This window comes from Ostrinia nubilalis, chromosome Z, assembly GCF_963855985.1.
Source record: "Ostrinia nubilalis chromosome Z, ilOstNubi1.1, whole genome shotgun sequence".
NCBI classification, from domain to species: domain Eukaryota; kingdom Metazoa; phylum Arthropoda; class Insecta; order Lepidoptera; family Crambidae; genus Ostrinia; species Ostrinia nubilalis.
In genome coordinates, this window is record NC_087119.1 from 20,961,191 (window position 1) to 20,982,997 (window position 21,807).

The window sequence follows — 21,807 nt, forward strand, 5'->3', positions numbered from 1 at the left end:
CCACCGGGGATGCGCCTACCTCTGTGCATCCCGGCCGTTCCTTATCTAAGGTTGCTGCGCCTCTTCCTTCAACTCTGCTGGACGCTGCTTTATTTACGGTTGCCACGCCTCTTCCTTTCTGCACGACGCCTCATCTGTTCACCTGACTGCAAGACTCCACCACCCCCTGACCCGAAGCACATTTTGAACCACCACGTCACGTCACATAGTTCAATGAACTTTTAACTCTTTTGGTAGCCCACCTTAAGGCCGGTCGTATCAATCTCTCCCGCTCTCTCTCTTTTTTCATGATATTCGTATTCTATCATTGTTGAGAGAGAGGGAGAGATGTTACGAACGGCCTCTTTTGATAGCGTTTATGGTTTATGCTTTTATATTTTTCTATATGTCACTTGTCATCTTTCTGTCTCTTCTATATCCCCGTATTCCTGTATCTTCCTTTTATCTTTTTAATTATATCGCTTTCCCTTCCTTGAGCCTGGGTATCATTTATCCCTTTTTATCCCAATTCTTAACAGACATAACAGTTGAGTGACAGAATAACAACCATTAATGGGATAGCAAAGTGCTTTGCAAACCGCTGAACGTATATTTTTTTACTAGGCTTACTTAGTAGCCTAAGCACAGACATTTACCCGATATACGCGTTAAAACACATAATATGGAAATACATAAACAATTATAAATTATAGTCGTATATCAACAACAAAAATTGGTTGAAAGTTATTGGTGTTACAGATAATAACCATGCTGCATATTATGTCATCGTTTTGGTTATTTAATTAATCCTTATTTATTCGCGACTGCCGACTTATGTAAAGCTGTCCACATTAATTGCAGATGATTGGAGCTTAATTTTACCGATTTATCCCGGCATTTGTGGCAAGGAAACGTGCACTACTCTGTTAATTAACAAGATAGTCATTAGCCAAACCAAAAGCTTCGCAAAGCTTTTCAGGCAGATTATGTTGATCATTGACATTAAAAGTCATTAAATACATTCATTTTTACCGATCCATAACGATTCGATAAAAATCCAAATTCTATTATAAAATGTAGTTTTCTTTGTTTGAATGTATGATGATGAATCTAATATTGTTAAAAGCTGCAACGTTAATCCGCTCTGTGTCACTTAACCTGTGTTTGAATTTAAGTATATTTTCTGTTTTAAGAAATAAAAGTCCTTAACCGTTAACAAAGTACCTCCCTGGAAGTGCACACAAGTGACGAGCAACAGCATTCATATCAGCATTCATATTCTTCTATCGAGAAAAAGATAAATTTGTGCCTTTCTCTCCATTGTTAGAGTACATAATGGATTTATCGAGTGACGTCGAACGGATTGAATACCCACGTGTTGTGACATCACTGCTGGCTAATGGCAGCTGTAGTTGCAGGTCTTTGTTAGGCTCTACACTATTGTGCTCGCGCCATGCCCATCAACAACGCGTCTCTGATTAAAAATAAACCTATAGATGTCCCATTACAATGGGAGAAGGTATGGCAAAGAGAAATTGATTTCATTAACGGAATGATTTTTGAGACAATTCTAGGTACCAGAAACCATGTGACTTGTCTAAATTCTGACATAGGATATAGACTTTTTTTATGTTTCTTTAAAACCATTTAAAAAGAACTAAACTTTTCTCAATTAATCTATTTTGAAGGTGCCTTAATCCTTTCTATCTTTCAGCATATTTTTTTATTTTTAAAACTGGATAATATTTTCTAAATCGCGCCTGAACATTAACAGATGGCTGTCGAAATCCGATACAGCTGGGTGTGGGACGGATTGTAGAAGTAATGAGCCCATCTCCTAACCGTCCGAAAACCAATTAACTCTCCCCCCTTTCGGGAATCCCCCTTCCCCCCACCCCTGCGGTGAACCTCCGATATCACGGATTAACGTAAAATTGCTGGATTATTAACTTTTCAGCTGATTTAAAATGTATAATAATAATTTTCATGGACATTTTACACGGAGCCATTAGTCCCAAAGCGGCATTCGAATGGACGGCATTTATTTTTATAACGATATGCATTAAAACACTCAGCGCAATATACACAGGCAATTGTTTAAGGCCATAGTATTTCCTAAATCTAGCATACAAGCCGAGTTCTCAAAAACTACTACAAATAATACATATGTCGTCAAAATCATATAACATGAAAATAAGATCTTCAATATGAACTATTTTTGCGGTAACATTTACGAGTGTAATCAGAAATATCAATTTTTCATTTCCTAATTTGAAACATGAAATATTTGTGAATTGCTGTTACTGCTGTGTTCATTCAAATAAAATATTGTACGCCCAATTAGCTGACTCATGTAAATACATATACCTAAGGTCTATTACTGTATTACCTATAACTGAAACAATAAATGCTTTATTCATTGATTGATTGATTAATAACTGCTTTTAGTCCAACCCTGTATTTGAAACTCTGAAATTACTTTCCATACAGATACCTCGTCGATACACACGTAATAATTGGTCGCAATTGCTGTGGCTACAATTTCGTGGTAAATGATATTCATATCAAACACAGGGTATTAATTTCCCGATGCACGTGCAGGCGTGATTACGCTCGCAACATGTTATTATGTATCTTTCAGCCTGTTCAAAGCTTTTTTTATCGACTTATCGGGCCTTTTGAATATCTATCTGATAGAATTGCACACTACACAAAAACTAACACTTATAAAATAAATACAGAGAGCATATCAAAGTGGAGTGCGAAAAACATTTTGTTAATTAGTTGTTTTGTCAACAGGCTCAAGAAGAAGAAGGGCTCGTTCTTCCAGTCGATCACGTCACTGCAGAAGAACAGCGCGAAGGTGTCCTCCCGCCGCGACCAGCTCGAGGAGAAGTCCACGGGAGCCAGGAACGATTACCTGCTCAGCATCGCAGCCGCCAATGCTCACCAGGTGAGAGACAAAATCAAATACGCGAACCATTAAAAAATAGCTTTTGTCAATTAATCTATTTTGAAGGTGATTTAATCCTTTCGATATTTTAGCATATTTTTTTATTTTTAAAACGCCAATGCTCACCAGGTGAGGGACAAAATCAAATATGCGAACTCCGCCACGGTGGGGAGGGTAGGCCAAACCACAAACCAAATACCGAGAGATTTTTTCTGATAAATTAAAATGTCTGCAATATGAAGATGATGTCAAGTAATGAATGTTACACTCTTTTCCGAGTCCCTCTAAGCTGTTTGATCAATTGTCAAATGGGGTAGAGTAATACGTTTACATTCACGGTCTGTTACGTTTGGAAACCTATGATTGATAACAGAGTGGCAAAGGTTCTTGTTAGCTCAGCTTACCCGACTTTGTAATCAGGGCCGTCTTTAACCTACTAGGGGCCCTGGGCATTTAAGGATTAAGGGGGGCCCTTATTATCTGGAAAAAGGTCTTATTAGCAGATGGGGGCCCCCTCAGTCGCGGGGCCCTGGGCACGTGCCCAAAGTGCCCAGTGGGAAAGAGGGGCCTGTTTGTAATGATTTAGAGAGATGACTTTCACACCATAAACTCGGTATCGCAACTTCACATTTTGCTCCATCTATATTTTGTCCACAGAACCGCTACTTCCTGGTGGAACTGCAGAATTGCATGCAAAGCATGGAGTCCTCGGTCTACGAGAAGGTCTCCGAGTTCCTGACTCTGATGGGGCGCACGGAGCTACTGACCTGCTCCGCCACCCAGCACTCCTTCGGCAAGATCAGGGACCAAGCACAGCAACTGACGCGCGACTACAACTTGCAATGCGTCTACCTTTACTACCCAGTGCTGAAGCAGCATATCCAGGTATGGATTAAATAAGTTTAAAGAATTATTACTTTTTAGTTTAGGAAAAATATAGCGGTATGGACTACATCTCAGCACTATTATCTCAGGACTACATCTCACTACTTTCAGCACAGTGTAATATCAATCAATCCTCAATGTACGAGGGGGTTTGCCACGAAGATCGGCTATGTAAGCCATCTTCGGGCGCACCAGCGAAGCCAAGACAGTTAGGAGTCGCGGTAGTCTCCTTGGCATCATTATTGACTACAAAAACAATTTAGGCATTCGTCTTAGAGACTCGACGTCAAATGGATTCATCTTATTTTGTAGTGTTAATAAATTATGGTTTAGATTATGATGGACAGTAAATAACTACAAACACCAGAAATGAAATATGAAGCTGGTCATATAACTTTACGGATGCAAAGATACATGTATTTAGATAGATCATTTTGCATACTTACTATAACTCACCTGGAATATCCAAAGACATCAATATTAATAAGCGGCAGAGCCAACATCGCCGAGTATTTAATATCAAATATGCAGAGTCCGGTGATACCCCGATCTGTGGTATTGGAACTTTATGAGGTCTGCTTTTATGAGGCCCTCTACACACAGAAACCGTCGATCTATTAGGCCAGTCAACGAAGAGGTATAGAGGGAAATGCTTGGAACACAATTTTTGACTACGTGACTTTATTTGGACTAAGTAGTTAGGGAATGAACATATCAAAAGTCCCCGCCCGTAGCCCTTGAACCGGCGGTGATTCAAATCCCCCTATTTGAAAATCTCATTTTCGGATTTTCTCACATAATCTCGGAAACTATGCAAAAAAGCTGATTGCTACAAGTGACTTTGACAAGTTTTTCTATATCTTGTAAAGTTATCGAAATATCAGCATTCATTGACTGGCCTACATTTCAAGTAGGTATCTGTTCAAGTAATACTTTACGACATTAACAACTAAATGCGTTATCATTTGAAATATATTTTTAACTAGTGGCCCGCCCAGTCTTTGCATGGAGAATGTATAGGTAGGTAAGTATTTAACAAACATTTTCGGAATTATAAATTTAAACAAATGCCTATGTTATTCAGAAAAAAACTAATAAGTATTAAGATTCCAATGGTGTGGTGGTAATAAAAACTTTTGAAATCGGTCCAGTAGGTTTTGAGTTTATTTGTTACAAACATACAAAAATACAAATCTTCTTCTTTATAGTATTAGTTAATTAGTTACAACTTTAGATAACATAATCTCAAATGTGATTACAAAATGCAAATAGGTAAGTAATAATTGGTTATAATTCATGCCTTGCATTATCCGCAATATGTTTTCTGAATACCTAATAGTCATTTTAAAAGTGAAATACTTAGTAAATATTTCAAATTACCTAATGTGTTATTTATTTTGGAAAACCAATATTTCACAATAGGCGATAATAACTGGTTATGCAACAATAATAGTGTTATTAAGTAATTTGCCGACGTTAGCTTCTAGAAAACCATGTAAATGCAGGTAATTTAAACGTGGGAAAACTGACATCTGCATTCCTTCTATTCAAGGAAACAAGTCTACTTACTAGAGCTTAAGGGCAATGCAAACTTGCCGAGACCTAACTCGAATAAACTTACCTACTTAGTTACTGCAAAACTGAAATTCATAAAGCAGCAGAAGATTTATACACACAGTTATCTCTTTCTTTATAGTAGCAATTGTCAAATCGTGAGTTGACTAATTTTATTATTACATATTTTGAAAAACATTTTATTGTTTAATTATTTTAACACTTTCATGGACAGTGAGCTTTTATAGCATTCTTAATTAACAATTAAACTTCTATTGTGTCTGGGCTACTGTCTGTGAAAGAGTTAAACAACTTGTTCTCGTACCATCTAAGTGGGCATAAATAACTTGTACAAACTTCCCAGATGTTGCAATTCTCAAGTTGCAAACTTTAATGGGATTCTGTTAGGTTTTTATTCGGTTCAACGTCAACGTCTATCAGTGAACTTTTAAAAAACCTAAATTTTACCTTTGACTTGAAAAAGAATGAACTTATTTTTTTTTTTTGTTTTTTTGTTTTATGGTTTAATCATGCGATCAGTCCTCAAAAACTATAAGCAGATGGGGTGGATTCTTTTCGTCATTTAGAGCACTGCTCCCAGCGGAAACAGGCCTTTATTTTTCTTAATCTCAGGTTTATTTTCAGACTAATTGTCGAAGATATCCCGCCGCTTCTTAAGCCGCCGTATGGTTTCTGGGATAGTGAGCTGCCCAGCCAACTGGTTCGGGTGCTTTGACAGTCTTAGCTTGTAGCTGTTTCCATGGGTGTCTATCTCTTGCTTCACCATAGGCACGTTCAATAACTCGTGTAGCTCTGTTGTTCTTATAAACCATGGTGCATTCGATATTTGTTTCAGGATGTAGTTTTGCACTCTCTGAATTATCATGATGTTAGAGGCACTTGCAGAGCCCCACAACTGGATGCCGTAGGTCCAAATGGGCTTCAGAATCATTTTGTATATGAGCAGCTTGTTATCCAAACATAGTTTTGAATTCCGCCCCAGCAGCCAATAGAGACCCTTGTATTTTAGGTTAATTTCGTCTCGTTTGGTTTGTACATGTTTACTCCACGTAAGTCTACGGTCCAAGTACATGCCCAGGTATCTTACAGTTTCTTGGTGTGGTAATTGGACGCCGTTTAGGGTAACTGCAGGACAGTCTCCTTTACGGAGGGTAAAGGTTATGTGCACCGATTTGGATGCACTGACTGCTATTCTCCATTTGGCCAGCCATTTTTGAACTTCATTCAGGATGTTTTGCAGGATTCGAGAAGCTTCGATAGGACATTTGGAGGATGTCAGTAAAGCCGTGTCATCAGCGAAGGTTGCGACGGTGACTTCTGGGCTCTGCGGTAGGTCGTATGTGTACAGGGTGTATAGGATTGGTCCCAATACAGAACCCTGGGGGACTTCTGCCGATATTTGATAGAAGTTGGAGGTGCAGTCATTCTCATTCACTTGAAAGATTCTGTCAGACAAATACGATTTCAGGATTCCGTAGAATGTGTGTGGCAATATTGATTTGATCTTACACAATAGGCCTTTGTGCCAGACTCGATCGAAGGCTTGTTGGATATCAAGAAAAACAGATGAGCAGTATTCTTTTTTCTCCATTGAAGATCTGATTACTCTGCACACTCTATGTACCTGTTCAATAGTTGCGTGTTCTTCTCTGAAGCCAAATTGATGTTCCGGGATTATTGATCTTTCCGTTATCACTTTCATCATTCTTTGAAGTATAGACTTTTCAAGTAGCTTTGACATGATCGGCAAGAGGCTGATTGGTCTGTATGATGTGACTTCGTGAATAGGTTTCCCAGGTTTATGGATCATTATGATACTCGATACCTTCCACAGGTCTGGGAAGTATCCAATCCTTATTATGGCGTTAAATACCATTGTTAGGTACACAGCCACTTTACGAGGGGACTCTTGTAGGACCTTTTTGTCTATGAGGTCATACCCCGGAGCTTTATTGTTTTTGAGCGACCTAAGGTTTCTATGTATTTCTCTTGGTGTCACCAGTCTCAGGGGTAGATCAAGTTGGAAATATTGATTCAGTACTGATGCGATTTCAGTTTCATCCATGTTCATTACAGCGTCATTTGGCGTGAACACTCGGCTGAGATGTTTTGCGAAGGTTTCCGCTTTATCCTGAGTCGTTCTTATCCACTGACCGTCACTTGTTCGTAAAGGTGGTTTTTGATGTTTTGGTTTATCAATGTTTTTGCATGCTTTCCATAGTGAATAATTGGTCGTTTTCGTGGCTGACAGGCCCTCCAAGTACTTATCCAGTGCAGCATCGTTAGCGTCTTTTATGAGTGTCTTAAGTTCTCGAATGGCTCTGTTTAACTTCTTTTTGTCGCTTGGATGTCTACTAGTGTGCCATACTCGACGTAGCCTTCTTTTTTCAAGTATCTTCTGCCTTATCAAATCAGAGTACGTTTTACTCTGTGGATGTCTGTTTGAATCTTCAGGCGTGGATAACCAACAACATTCCTGAATGACTGATGTTATTTTACGAACAGCATTATCAACATCTGATTTGGTTTTCAGATCTATTTTCATATCCAGTTTTTCGTGAACCAATTCCCGATAAGAGTTCCAGTCGGTACGCTTGTTGTAGAGTTTTGCTTTATGTTCTATGTTTAGAACTGTATTGCCGATAGTCAGGATTACCGGAACGTGATTAGTGTTAGAGTCCAAACAAGTTTGTATGTCATGAGAGAATCTTGATAGCCCTTTGACGATGAAGAAGTCTATGACGTCAGGAAGGCGATTAGGGTCAGTCGGCCAATTGGTCGGTTCAGTGGGCGAGATTACAGTCAAGTTGTTCTTGTCTATAGATTTCTTGAGCTCTCTTCCTCTCGTGCTGGTGAGTCTAGAGGCCCAGTGTACATGTTTTGCATTCCAGTCACCACCAGCTATAAAGCGCTTTCCAAGTGTGTTGAACAGTTCATTATAAAGCTCTTCCTTTATAGTATGTTTGGGGGGGCAGTATATGGCTGCCACATTAAATGTTCCATCCTGGTCATCCACTGCAACCGATGCTGCTTGTATATGTGGTTTTTTAAATTGAATGAATGAATGAACTTATTAACTTTAAAATAAAACTAAAGTGTTAACTTTCTTTTATGATTGTAACACAACATTTTTATTTAAAATTATATATCCCTTGAATATACGTATTTCGTTTGCCCGCCCACGTAAACCACGTAAACCGCCCACTATGCATTAGTATGCATTCGGCTTATTGCAGGTTGTCATAAAAAGTGTGCTTATTAAGCACCTTCTTTGTTTCTTCCATGTGAAACAAACAGTTGTCTCCTTCAATTATAGGCTCTGAAATACAGATGTCGATAAATAATGACATAGGACTTTCATGTAGGGCTTACATTATTCGTTGGTTGACTGCGGTCGGAGCTGCACGTACGAGCATCATGTGGATCAATAATATGTTTCTTTGTTGCAAGTACGAGTACGAGGCGTGCGACAACGACCCTGTGGAGACGGTGACGATGGAGCACGAGTCGGTGGTGTCGACCCTGGCCCAGGAGGCGCGCCGCTGGGCCACTCGGGTGGTCCGTGAGACCGCGCTGGTGCGCGATGCTACGCGCAAGCTGCACCTGTATCAGGCTATGCGCGATGCTGGGCAGAAGGTAAGATTACGGATTATAAAACTTACTTTCTGGAGCAGCTTCATTAGATGGCGCAATTTTCTTAATGAGAGGGCACGAAGCCGCGAGCCATGCTTGTATCTTGGGAGTATGGGAAAACGGCGTCGTACGAAAGACCGCGCTGGTGCAGGATGTTACGCGCTAGCTGCATCTGTAACTTAATTAATCAGACTAAACAAATGAATATATTTTAGAGTTTGATTTTGATTTGATCGCACGAGGTAAGTTAATTAAATAAGACTTTAAACTGACTTGCTCGAGCTTCTTCTTCTTCGAGAAAACCGCGCCGGCCCGCAACGCAATACAAAACTGCAACGGCAACAGGATATGCGTGTTTGCTGGGCAGAAGGCGATGACTTCTTACATCTGGATCTAGCATTCTCTCCACAAATTCTCTCTCACATCTTCTTAGGTGACGTAAGTTTAAGATACTGGTCCGTTGCAGCTACGGCTGCATCTCTATCAAACCATACACGACGCTGAAGAAGGAAAGGTTGGAGACTTTTTAAACTTTGGCACTATTTAGTAGAAGAAGCTAGAATCCATGAATATCACAAGATATCAACGAGACTGCGGTGGTTCGGAATGAAACACAACTGCATAGCTGCATCGGGACAAGAGGGTATTATGGCAGAATGTAAAATTTAATACTTCCTAAATAAGTTTGGTTAGTAATTTTTTTAGAACATTGAGGTAAGTCTAGGTACCTACTTGGCGACGAAGATTGCATTATCAAACATTTATTTTGAGAGGAATAAGCTTTAAGAATAACAGTTCACTAGATAGATCTGCTCCGTTGATCGACGCAATTTGCTGAGAAGACTTCGCTGGCCCGCAACGCGTGCGCAACTACAAAACTACCTATATCAGTATTATGGACCTACCTTTAGGTTTGAGACAGGTGATACAGCCTTCCAACTAGAAAACATCGATGGCAGCAATATTCGGGAACTATTCGTTTAAAAAATGTAAGTCAGTTATCCTTTTCAGATAAACTAATACCCTAAGTGCTATAGGATGTATTCATTGATTAATTGATGATCGTAAAACAAAGCTATGATTGTTAAAGTACACTTGCTTTGACGCCACATTTCGCAAACAACAACCAACAATCTAAACTACTAAAGTTTGAAAACTTTGAACAATTCAAAGCAAGAAATCAACAGTTTACCGTAGCGTGTCATTGATACGAGACCTTTCATCGCAAGACCGAGTCTCAAAGTCAATTCCTTGACAGTGTATATCAAGTTTCTAGGTGAACGGTTCACTGCCAATAATGACAAGTAGGTGAAGCAGGCTATAAATAATACTCGAGAGGCATTTGCCTGTAATAAAATGACAATTTCAACTGCGGGACAGCTTAAGATAAGGTTGAAAAATATGTTACTTCAGGCATGTACTTATGTTTTTAGCCCGTAGGTACACTTTAGTACTTTTAGTTTTTGTTTATCTATTCAAACCTTAACAAAACAAATGACGATTTTATTATTAAAAACGTGTCACCCATAATGTGTAAGGAAGGATATCAATATAGGGAGGTATAATATTGAGAATTGTTACTCCCAATATGTTTTCAATAGTTAATTACAATCTCATCTGTATCAGCCAATTTAAATACCCAAAAGTGCCTAATAAAAGTTTTACAGGGCGACGAACGATCCGGCGGCTGCTCGCCTTGACCATTGCAAATATAAACTCTCTATTGAATTTCAGTGTGCTAGTTCACGGTCACTGCACATTTTTAGCTAGCCTGGGGTTTCACTTGCGAATTATTTATTTCGGTTCGGCGTCACTGAAAATTCAAAGTTCAACCCTGGTTTGTATTTCAATCAAATCCAAATTAGGTGTCATACATGGCAGTACTAGTAGAGTAGTGGCAAATGAAATCTAATGGTTTGTTATAAGTCTTAACAGCAGTCATATTACGATAGCAGAGCGCTTACTTTTCATCAGTTAGTAAATTAGAAGGTAGTATATAACAAAATAAAAGTGTCTCAAAAACTTACGATTTGTTTTATTTAAAAACCCATGAATTAGTATATGTATTTATATGTATTCTACGTTTAAGCAAAATTTGTAATTTGTATAAAATCTTAATGATTTAAATAATATTGTAATTGTGTTAATTTAAATTGAGCTTAGAATTTTTATCGCTAGCGACATTTTTCACTGTAAAGCAAGACTGCTCAATCTTTTGAAGAGTCAGTTATTCTCAGGACAAGCGCAATAAAAACTCGAAACTTCAAACCATACTTGCGCGGGCCCCTTAGAATTCTTTCGCGGGTTACACTATGGCCCGCGGGTCTAGGGTTGAGCAGCCTTGCTGTGAAGCGTTGATTTGCATCATTCACAAACAAAATAACATTTAGGTGGACCCGAACGACCCGAATGGTCCGGAGCTGGAGGTGCGAATGGACGAGCTTCGCGCGAACATTCGCCGCTCGGAGACGTCGAAGGCGAAGTACGAGGCGCGGCTGGAGTGCCTGCGCGTGAGTGGCGCGCCGGTGGACGAGTGGCTGAAGGAGGTGGACCTGCTTGCGGTGCAGGACACGCTGCCCCGGAGCAGCAGCCTGCTGAGCGTGCGCACCGACGCTTCTGGGGCCGCCGTGAGTAGTACGATGAAAGCATCATGCTTACATCATCATCATTTGAAAATGAAAATGAAAAAAATTGAAAATGTAATGTTTTATTCAGCGACACAAAACAACATCAAGAAAATGAAAACAAAACTAAGGCCCAGAACAGACGGTGAAACGCAACTGCAACGAAACTGCAAGTTTCTGATGATTCTGATGAATGAAACTGAAACTGAAAATTTCAACATGGTCGCGTCATGTGTGGTCTCTCAACGGACGCTATGGCAGAAACTTAGATGCAACTCAAAAGTAACTAGCAGTTGCAGTTTCGTTGCAGTTGCGTTTCACCGTCTGTTCTGGGCCTAAAACTAAATAAAGTAGGTAATGTGCATGTCACCGAAACGGTATTAATGGACACCACGACACTGGTCTTTCGTGGATACTCGAAGAGCAAGAGGACGTTAGGACGTCCACTGCTGAACATAGGCCTCCTCCAATGATTTCCATGTTGACCGATTAGTAGCGGCCTGCGTCCAGCGTCTTCCTGCTACCTTTATGATGTCGTCGCTCGACGCTGCGTTTTCAGAGTTTTGCTGCCTGATACATGATGCTTTATTAAACTTGAATTTTAACATAAAATAAAATATAAAATACTTTACTAATAAAATACTTTACTGATAAAATATGTTAGTAATAAAGAGGTTATTGAAACTCCTCAGTCAACACACAACAAGTCTTGTTTGTCTTTTCTGTAAATATTGTGCGGCAAATAGAACCTATGTCGTTCGCAGTTGGCAAACTTTGTTACTTTATTTGTTAATATCAAACTTACTAAAAATCAAATTACCTATACAGATAACACTTAACTTGGTTACGGGCTAAATAATGTAATTTTTAAGAAATTGTGTCTAACATTTATTAGATTTTAGATTATTTCAAATGCAATCGTGTTCCAAAAGCAACAATATTAAAAAAGACATAAACATATTATTATTAGATACATTGATTTTACACCTAAAACAATACTGTAAACACTTGCCAAATTAAATTTTCCCCTGCTTCTGTTCTTCCGCGTAGGACCAACCGAGCTCCGACTCGTTCTACGACAGCGACAACACGGAGGGCGAAGCCGCCACGTCTGCCGGGCCGACCGGGACCGGCCACCAGCGCACCACCTCCGGCTCTTCGCAGCAGGATGACGATCGTGAAGATGAAGTAGATGGTAATCCAAGTAAATGCTGTTTTTTACTCTACATTCTAGTTTATTCCATATAGGACCAACCGTGCTCCGACAGTGACAACACAGAGAACGAAGCCGCCACATCAGCCTAGCAATAATAATCTAAACCATTTTTGATGGGTTAACTTTAGGCATTTCAGGTCACACTTCACTTGCAGCTACTTCATCATCAGCTGCAGCTGCTTCATCATGGACTCAAATCAAAAAGATAATTTTTGATTTGAGTCCATGCTGGTATCATCAGCATGTAATTCTCAGTCATGCAGGAGAAGATGAGTAGTTTAAAAGAATCCCGATCGCCAATGTTCCAGCTCCATAAAACTGAGTTGTTATTATTTATTTTGCAACTCTCACCTCTAAATATCGAACGTAATCAGAACTGACTTGCTGATAAATTGCCCGCTTTGTATCATAAATGCCACTAAAACCATAACCCGTGAACCGGCACTTGAAACTAGCGTAGTTATAATATAAAGTTAACATGCTGGGAACTCTGCAAGTTTGCTTGAGGTGTGAAAAGTACACACTCGAGAGTCGGTGTCTGCCGACCTAACTTGGGGCTGCTTGAAGACAAGTTCTTGCAAGGCAAAAGGTCGCGACAAGAGGTCACTAAGACCTCAACAGAAGCCAAGTTTGTCGTGCCAGCATTTGCAATGGAACCTCAATGCTGCGATGTTTACGGACCTACCGGAATTTGAAACAGCAGTTGTTGGCAATTTCAGCATAGATTTACAGTTTCACTTAGTAAGTTTTTGTTTTATTTCACCATGTTCAAATTTATAAATAAGTAACGCTGTGGTTTTACTTAAAAAGTTTTACGGTCTATACTCTGTATCAATAGAGATGAGCGTAATTGATTCTTCGTGTTAGTTCTAAAAATGCTCCTCGCGCAGTCAAATGTACCAATGGGATTCTAATCAAAACAGTTAACCATCGATTTATTTTTAGCAATGAACGAGCCATTAAAGAAAAATACTTTAATGTGCGGATATAAGAAAATATATTGAACTTTAAACAGATTTGCCTTGAAAGCAACTTTGAAACTTAAATTAGTTTCTCGCGAAAGCTGTGGGTGGATTTCAGAAGATTAAATACTTAACACTTTCATCAACTTACAAGTACAAGTAAGTAGGTATCGTTGATTCAATATTTTATTGCAACAATAATATCTTCATTTATTTCATCGGCCCTGACATGCATTATTTTAATTATAACATTGCTTTCACGAGGCTATATTAAATTAACATTTCCGATCGTCAACTGGACATTATAAACAGCTGTTGCTTTTAAATATTCCGTCTACATTCCATTTATTTAATCAATCGAGCACCTTAGTGACAGCTCTGAAACGTACAAAGCCCTGTCACTTCTAGCCACAAGTGTTTTACGTATCCGCCTCCTATAATTTATTTATTATTAATATGAAATGAAATTCTTTCTCCATAGAAAGAATTTCACTTCATATTATTATTTTTAGAACCAGATTCCATAATCTGGTTATAAAAATAATATTTCTTTGATAAAGGGTATCTACTATTACGATCGTTCCACGAAATTAAACTCGCGAGCTTTGCCGCGCGCGATCATCTCAATTTGTCGTTTTAACCTAAAATGGGTGTTATAATTGACATCTGTGTTTTAGGACTGTCCGTGGCATAAAAGCTCCGAAATGGGCTTTGATCAATTATTATTTAAAGTAAAAAAAATCAGCTTGGCCTTTTAACTCTAAAGTAATAATATCTAGTCAGAAAATAGATGAACGCGATTCCAGCTTTTTAGCCATCCCTCAACGCGGCTATATTATTAGATAAAAAAGATAGAGATTTACGGAACGCTAGTTCGATCGAACTCCGTCGACCGCTGCCTCACTCCGAGCAAAAAGCATAATATTTAGATTACTTGGACGGGTTAGCAGGGATATCAGTAATTACTTTAACTAGTTAGCCTTTAAAAAACCAGGGACAAACTTAAAAGGATTTTCAGGTCGGGATATTTTAAAATTCTGTGATAATTGGATACGCGCGAAGCGGACCAAAGCCAAATGCAGGGTGAAATTTGTATCGGATTAGTACCTTTGACACTGATTGTAAATGGATGTTCAGACTTTTCCAGACTGTCCGCTTAAACCCAAAATCCAAAAGCAGCATTGACATGACTCTATTCGTGCAAACAAAATATGAGTAATATCACATTTTTAATATCCTATCTTGTTTGTTTTCTGCCTTCTATAAAAATAATTTAAAACTCCTGAGGCTGTCGTATTTTACAAGTGGAATTTCATCCCCGAGATGTTATTTACAATAAAAATACCTGCTCGTTGTAGCAAAAATTAAATATTAGTTCTGTAGACTTCGATCAACTTTTGAAAACCCTTAAGGCATATTTAGTGAGATAGAAATAGAAGATTGAATAGTGATGTATTTTCTTTTCACAAAATTGTTCCACAATAGTGTAGTTTATTATTATTATTTAGATGACCATACCTACCTACCTAACGGTGACCACTCAGTTTGAAGTTACAGAAGGAAGTAAAAATGGCCGATAATTCACATTCGTTTGCGAACCGATCATTGCTCGTGTTGGTACGCTGAATATTTTTTTTATTAGAAAAATAATAATCATGACAATAGTCAGCTTAGGGGTACTTATTTGGCTTCGAAATTTACCATCCAGGATACAGCAGCTCATTCCGTTCGGGTGTCCAATAGTAGGACCAACGGGATGACTTCACTAGCGTGTTCCTAGCGAATATAAAAAACTTTTTTACAACTAACAAATAAATCTAAAAAATAAATCAATAAATTAATAAAAAAAAAAAATTTTTGCCTTCGAACCATAATGGTAGGGGATTGTTCCCTACTAAAACGCTCATATCGTATATCAGTGACTACATTTTAAGATCGTCTCTTTCGTAGTCGTGTCGTATCGTTTCGTAGTTTAATTTTCTTTTTTCATACAAACATATTTGCGATTTTTAGAGAACCACATAAATCTGAATTTTATTAAATTTTGTGGATTTTAGATTGAGACAACATTAAGCTATAGGGCTATATTTCACCGGGACACCATGGCGACGCAACCAGTCGCCGGCTACCAACAAAATGTATGCGAACTGTTTTTGACGATTTATTTCTAGTAAAGAAAAAAAAACATTTTTGTGATTATAAGTCCTTGAAATGAAGTTTTGGCAATTTTATACTTTTTCCCCTATTATACAGGGTGCTGATTTCAATACTCGCCATATTTAGGGAATTGATTAAGTAGCTTATTCTGATCACAAATCAGTAAAAAAATTGACTTCGAAAAAAATTTGAAACAAACTTTAACTTTAGTTAGTCAAAGAAAAATACCTATTTACACTACCTACTTTACATGACTTCATTCAGTAGGCTATCCGACATGATAAGCGAGCGATCCGCGTAGCTCGATGGTGCCGTAGTGTAAACTATTGCAGTATTGCGAGCACGGTACAGTTACTTTAATTTTGAACAGAAAATATTCGCTAAAAATTCCACTTTTGTTTGTAATTTTGTTTTTGGTGGATAATTCGTTTGTATAAGTCATAATAGATCACCTAAATAAATACGGCGAGGATTGAAATCAACACCCTGCATATAATCTTCCTAACAGACTTGGAAGAAGAACGCAAGCGCATGGAGCAACTGTCCGGAGGCTGGGACGACCCCACGCAGGTCAATTGGGACGAGGCGGAGGCGGACATCGCGACCACGTCCGGGACGGTCGAGCCACCCGCCGCTCCGCTGTACAAATGCACTGCACTGTACTCATATACAGTAAGTAGTTTTATTTCAGGGATGTTATGGATATCCGTAACCGAAACCGAAACTTTCGGATATTCGAAATAAAAAATATCCGAAACCGTAACCGATTCACAAGTTTCGGATAATATCGGATGTAGCCAGTTTAAAAATAGTTTTTTGTATATCATTAATGTTAAGGCATAACAACCTGATTTACCTTTAAAATGCCATCTAGTTTCAATTTTTATTTTTTTTATTACATTTTATTCGATGTAAAGTGTGCGGCCATGAACCGCGTTGGACAACTATTGCAAATTGCATTCTAAAGCACAGATATCCGTAACCGTAACCGAAACTTTCGGATATCCGAAATAAAAAAATATCCGTAACCGTAACCGAAACCGGTATAATAATATTCCTATATCCGTAACCGCATTCATAACCGAAACTACTCATACAAATCCATAACATCCCTACTTTATTTGTTGTTTAACATACATCTTCTTTCGTTCGTTTGTTTCAGCCGAATGACGTCCACTGCTGGACAAAGGCCTCCCTCAAGGATTTCCACAAAGACCGGTCCTACGCCGCCTGCATCCAGGCACCTCCCGTCTCCCATCTTAAAATCCCTTATCCACAATTCCACTAGCATACCTAACTCAAAATAGAATAGCAGCCTATTTCAATTATGTATCTAAATGTGAGCCAATCATTTATTTAAAACGAACCCTCAACTTAGTTTCAAACTTCTCCAACTTTGTATTACTGGACCTATTGATCGACCTTGACTGCAGTGCATTGGTCTCTTCGAATGCCAGCCGTCTATTCATAGCCCAGTTCGTTGGTCTGACACTAAAATGTCTGTAACTTAAGTCACAATAAACTCATATGGAGTAGGCTAGGCTACATTCACACAAGGAGCTTGGCACTATACAGGGTGGAATTTTGTAATGCCACCTGGAGGGAAAGTACTCTTAATACTGTAGATAGAAAATTTTACTCAAAGAAAACATTCCTTTATTTTTGAAAAGAAAGAGAAATGCATTCAAAGATTTTCGAATTTTTTTCGAAAATTCACTACCATACCATACAATTTTCTGTAAATAATTAAGATAATTTAAGATTTCATGGTTTTCCTTTCATTTGATTTAATAAGTTTGTTAGAGAGATTTCATCCTTATACTTAACCCTAACGATCGATGCAATAAAAATACAGGGTGTAATTTTTAACAGATTTTAGTTGGTTCGATTCCCGGGTGTAGCAAGCAATTTTTTGGAAATCTTTGAATGCAGTTCTATTTCTTTTTAAAAATAAAGGAATGTTTTCTTTGAGAAAAATTTTCTATCTACAATATTAAGAGTACTTTACCTCCAGGTGGCATTACAAAATTCCACCCTGTATATTAGACCGCAAAATGAGCATGTGAATGTAATATTTTTTACATTTAAAAAAGAAATATAATTATTTTTTAATTTAAAAAAGTCCGAACCAAGAAGTTATAAAATGCTCAAGCAGGTACAGAGAAATGCCGTATTATTCGTACTAAGTAAGATGGGAACAAAGATAAAGTACCTTCTAAGAAATGCACTATAAAACCTGCACTAGTTTAGCCTTTTAATTTAATTTGGTGAGAACGTGAGACCTCTTGAGCAAGTAACACAATAGGTACATATTTGTAACAGATTTAACTTAGTGACAAATTCTACTGTTAATAGCATAATAAACATCACTTAAATTCTTAAAAAGGCTCTACTGAACAGGCCGTATCGTTTACGATACATATCGATACAAGCAGCAGTATTTCCGCCTCATCCCGTTACGCGTTTTGTCCACATTTTCATAGTGTCATTTACGTTTTCAATCACAAGTCGCCACCTGCGAGTGAAGTGCGTGGACTTTTCAAAATGACGTACGAGTAGCATGCATGTTGTCTTGCACTTTATTGCCAAGTGATGAAAGCAGCTATTTGTTGCTAAGGCAGTGCCGATTCTATTTTTTTTACTCATTTAATCTATTTGGGAAGTCAACGGCGATACATTAGTGGTAATAATATGCATTAGTAATAAATAAAACTTACAGCTTACTAGCTTTCCACCCGCGGCTTCGCCCGCGTGGAATTTCGTTTGTTAAATTTTCCTGAATTTTCTTTGCTATAAACCTCACGGAGCCCGAGACCTTTCCAACGAATGCAAAACCGTGGAAATCGGTTCGTGCGTTCTGGAGTTATAGCGTCAGGAAGGAAAACCCGACTTATTTTTATATAGTAGATTACAGATTGCCACAGAATAACATTTGAAGATAATAAGGATTTTTTTTTCTGGTTGTGTATTTGTTACGGTCAAGCTGTAGATCCTGTATTTACTGGAGTCCCAGCGATGGGAAGGAGAGGGGAGATTGGTCCTATAAGTCAATGGACTCCAAATTCATATTGAGTATTGGTATGGTAGTCAGAACCCCGGTATCTTTTCAAAAACAAGCCATTGATCCGCTATATCCAAGCATATTACATTCTTTAACCCTTTAGGGTGACGGCAGGCCTGTTCATCTCCGCGAGTTTACATCGAAAACAAAACACGCACGATGGCCCACCTACAGGATACTATTCGACAAGGCCTCACATACGAGCGAACATTGACTCACGCACGCGTATTCTTGTGTATGATGGAAGAAAATAAAGAAAATGGTGTACTAAATACTGTGCAGTATTTAACTGCCTAAATAATAATAAAAACACAGAATGTACTTTTTTAAGTTGCCTTTAAGACACTGAGAGGTAAATAAGTAGTTAATATTATTCATGATAATTCATGCTAAATCATGTATTTCCTCCGCCATTTTCCGCAGTTTGGCACCTCACGTCACATCATTTTACCGAAGTCAGCCCTATTAGTCCAGTCATTATAGTAAGTTCACCTCGGAATTCGAGATACCCAGCTGTAAGTCTGTAAATACGTGTATATTGACACCCTAAAAGTTGTCTCAAAACCTACATATGGTAGGGTGTAAGCAACTATTAAATTTCAAGGTCAACGGTCACAAAAATCGGTTTTTTGCGCTTTTTTTTAGAAATATCTCATTTCCTGTGGGTTTTTTGCTATTTGTATTTATTATCAATATTGTAGAATACTAAATTGTCTACAAATTTTGTTTAAAAACTTTTTTTATACGGTGAACCGTTTTCGAGATAGAGGGCGGAGAGCGCGCGGTCACTGCATCACTTCAGGTCTACTTAAGCGGTTTAGATTTTTCATACAAAAGGATTTTCCCGCTAATTCCTGTGGGAATTTCGGGAATTCCTTGTTGTAACTAAGCTTTGAGTTTACTAAGGTACCTACATGCCAAATTTCAAGCGTCTAACTTCCGTTAAGCGTTTAGATTTTTCATACAAAAGGATTTTCCCGCTAATTCCTGTTCCCGTGGGAATTCCTAAGTATACTATAACCTGCCCAGGTGTATGAAGAATAATTGTACCAAGTTTCGTTAAAATCCGTCGAGTAGTTTTTGTTTCTACAAGGATCATACAGACGGACAGAATTCTATACATGAAATATATTTTCAAAATAACTATCAGGGGGTGATTAGTGATCGATACTGATGCCAAAAATGCAATCAGTAAAATTTTTGTCTGTCTGTCTGTCCGTCTGTATGTTCCTTATAGAAACAAAAACTACTCGACGGATTTTAACGAAACTTGGTACAATTATTCTTCATACACCTGGGCAGGTTATAGTTTACTTAGGAATTCCCACGGGAACAGGAATTAGCGGGAAAATCCTTTTGTATGAAAAATCTAAACGCTTAACGGAAGTTAGACGCTTGAAAAGACAATGCCGGAAATTGGCGTCTTTTTTTTTTCGCGCGGCCACCGACCAAACCTTGTTTTTTGATTACAAAATAGTGTAATAAACCAAACTTACTACGACATGTATACCTCTAAACTCAGTCTGAACTGAGTTACGAGCATTAGAAGTTTGATGATTTTACATACTAGATTTGCTTTTTGCACGCAAGTTTTGTATGAAATTGCAACAAAATAGTGACACTGTATGTGTAAACAAACAATACCATCCATTAAAGGCTCCAGACATCAGTGTGGAGTAGAATCAGGGCCAAAAAAAAAAGCGGAATATTTTGTTGCAATTTCTTACAAAACTTGCGCGCAAAAAGCAAATCTAGTATGTAAATCATCAAACTTCTAACGCTCGTAACTCAGTTCAGACTGAGTTTAGAGGTATACATGTTGTTATGTATCGTTATTTTATATCGGTATTTAATTTGTTATTATAAGCGCGTATCCAAACGTAGCTAGTTTAAAAGCATTATTCAGGATGTGTATCCGAGATTCCTTCTTCTTGATACGCCAGACAAAATGGCGATAGGCAATCTTGTAAGCTCTGTGTTTAATCGAAAATAAAAGACAGTATCTTCAAATAGAAACAACTTTTATTTACGTCTCCAAGGCGGAGACATCACAAATATGGCGACGAGCAAAACATTTATCGGCGGCCAAGGCGGCATAGGCCACAACTTGAAACCCTACGAGGAGGGTGAGGACATAGCATGTTTCTTGGAACGCATGGAGCAATATTTCGAAGCAAATGCTATCCCTGAAGAAAGAAAAGTGGCATCTTTACTTGTAAGTTTGCATGAAGAAGTCTACAAAACATTGAAGAACGTTCTGCACCCAGATTTACCATCTACCAAAACCTACAAGCAAATCGAAGATGCACTCAAACTTCGCTTTAAACCTCGCATCTCTCACTACAGAAAGGTGATTGAGTTCGATAGGCTTCGACAAGATGACGGCGAGAGTGTGGCGAAATTCTATTCTCGAATTCGTGAGGCATCGACAGATTGCAATTTTCCAGCCAGCAGCATGGAAACCATTGTCAAATATAAACTGGTGACAGGTCTGAGGTCAGGGCCTGTGCAGGATAGACTTTGTGAGGAGGATTCACAAAAGTCCCTGAAGGAGTTACTCGAAGTGGCGCTAAACAAGGAGTCAGCAATCGCGAGCAACCACAGAGCAGTCAACAAGGTATACAAGAACACAAGCGGCAAGGAGCACAACCAGGGCAAGGAGCACCATCAGGGCAAGGAGCACCATCAGGGCAAGGAGCACCATCAGGGCAAGGAGCACCACCAGGGCAAAGAACAAGGAAGCGTATTACAATGCGTTCATT

The 21,807-nt window shown here is 38.5% G+C and overlaps 1 protein-coding gene across 1 annotated transcript in view; it reads left to right on the top strand.

Moving 5' to 3' along the window:
• Nucleotides 1–21,807, top strand: part of LOC135086564 (protein nervous wreck) — a 152,201-nt gene that overhangs the window by 115,099 nt on the left and 15,295 nt on the right. Inside the window, exons 6-11 of the mRNA XM_063981316.1 lie at nt 2,779–2,932; nt 3,590–3,817; nt 8,843–9,028; nt 11,416–11,652; nt 12,700–12,853; nt 16,493–16,656. Coding sequence (XP_063837386.1) covers nt 2,779–2,932; nt 3,590–3,817; nt 8,843–9,028; nt 11,416–11,652; nt 12,700–12,853; nt 16,493–16,656 — 1,123 coding nt within the window. The remainder of the gene's footprint in view (nt 1–2,778; nt 2,933–3,589; nt 3,818–8,842; nt 9,029–11,415; nt 11,653–12,699; nt 12,854–16,492; nt 16,657–21,807) is intronic.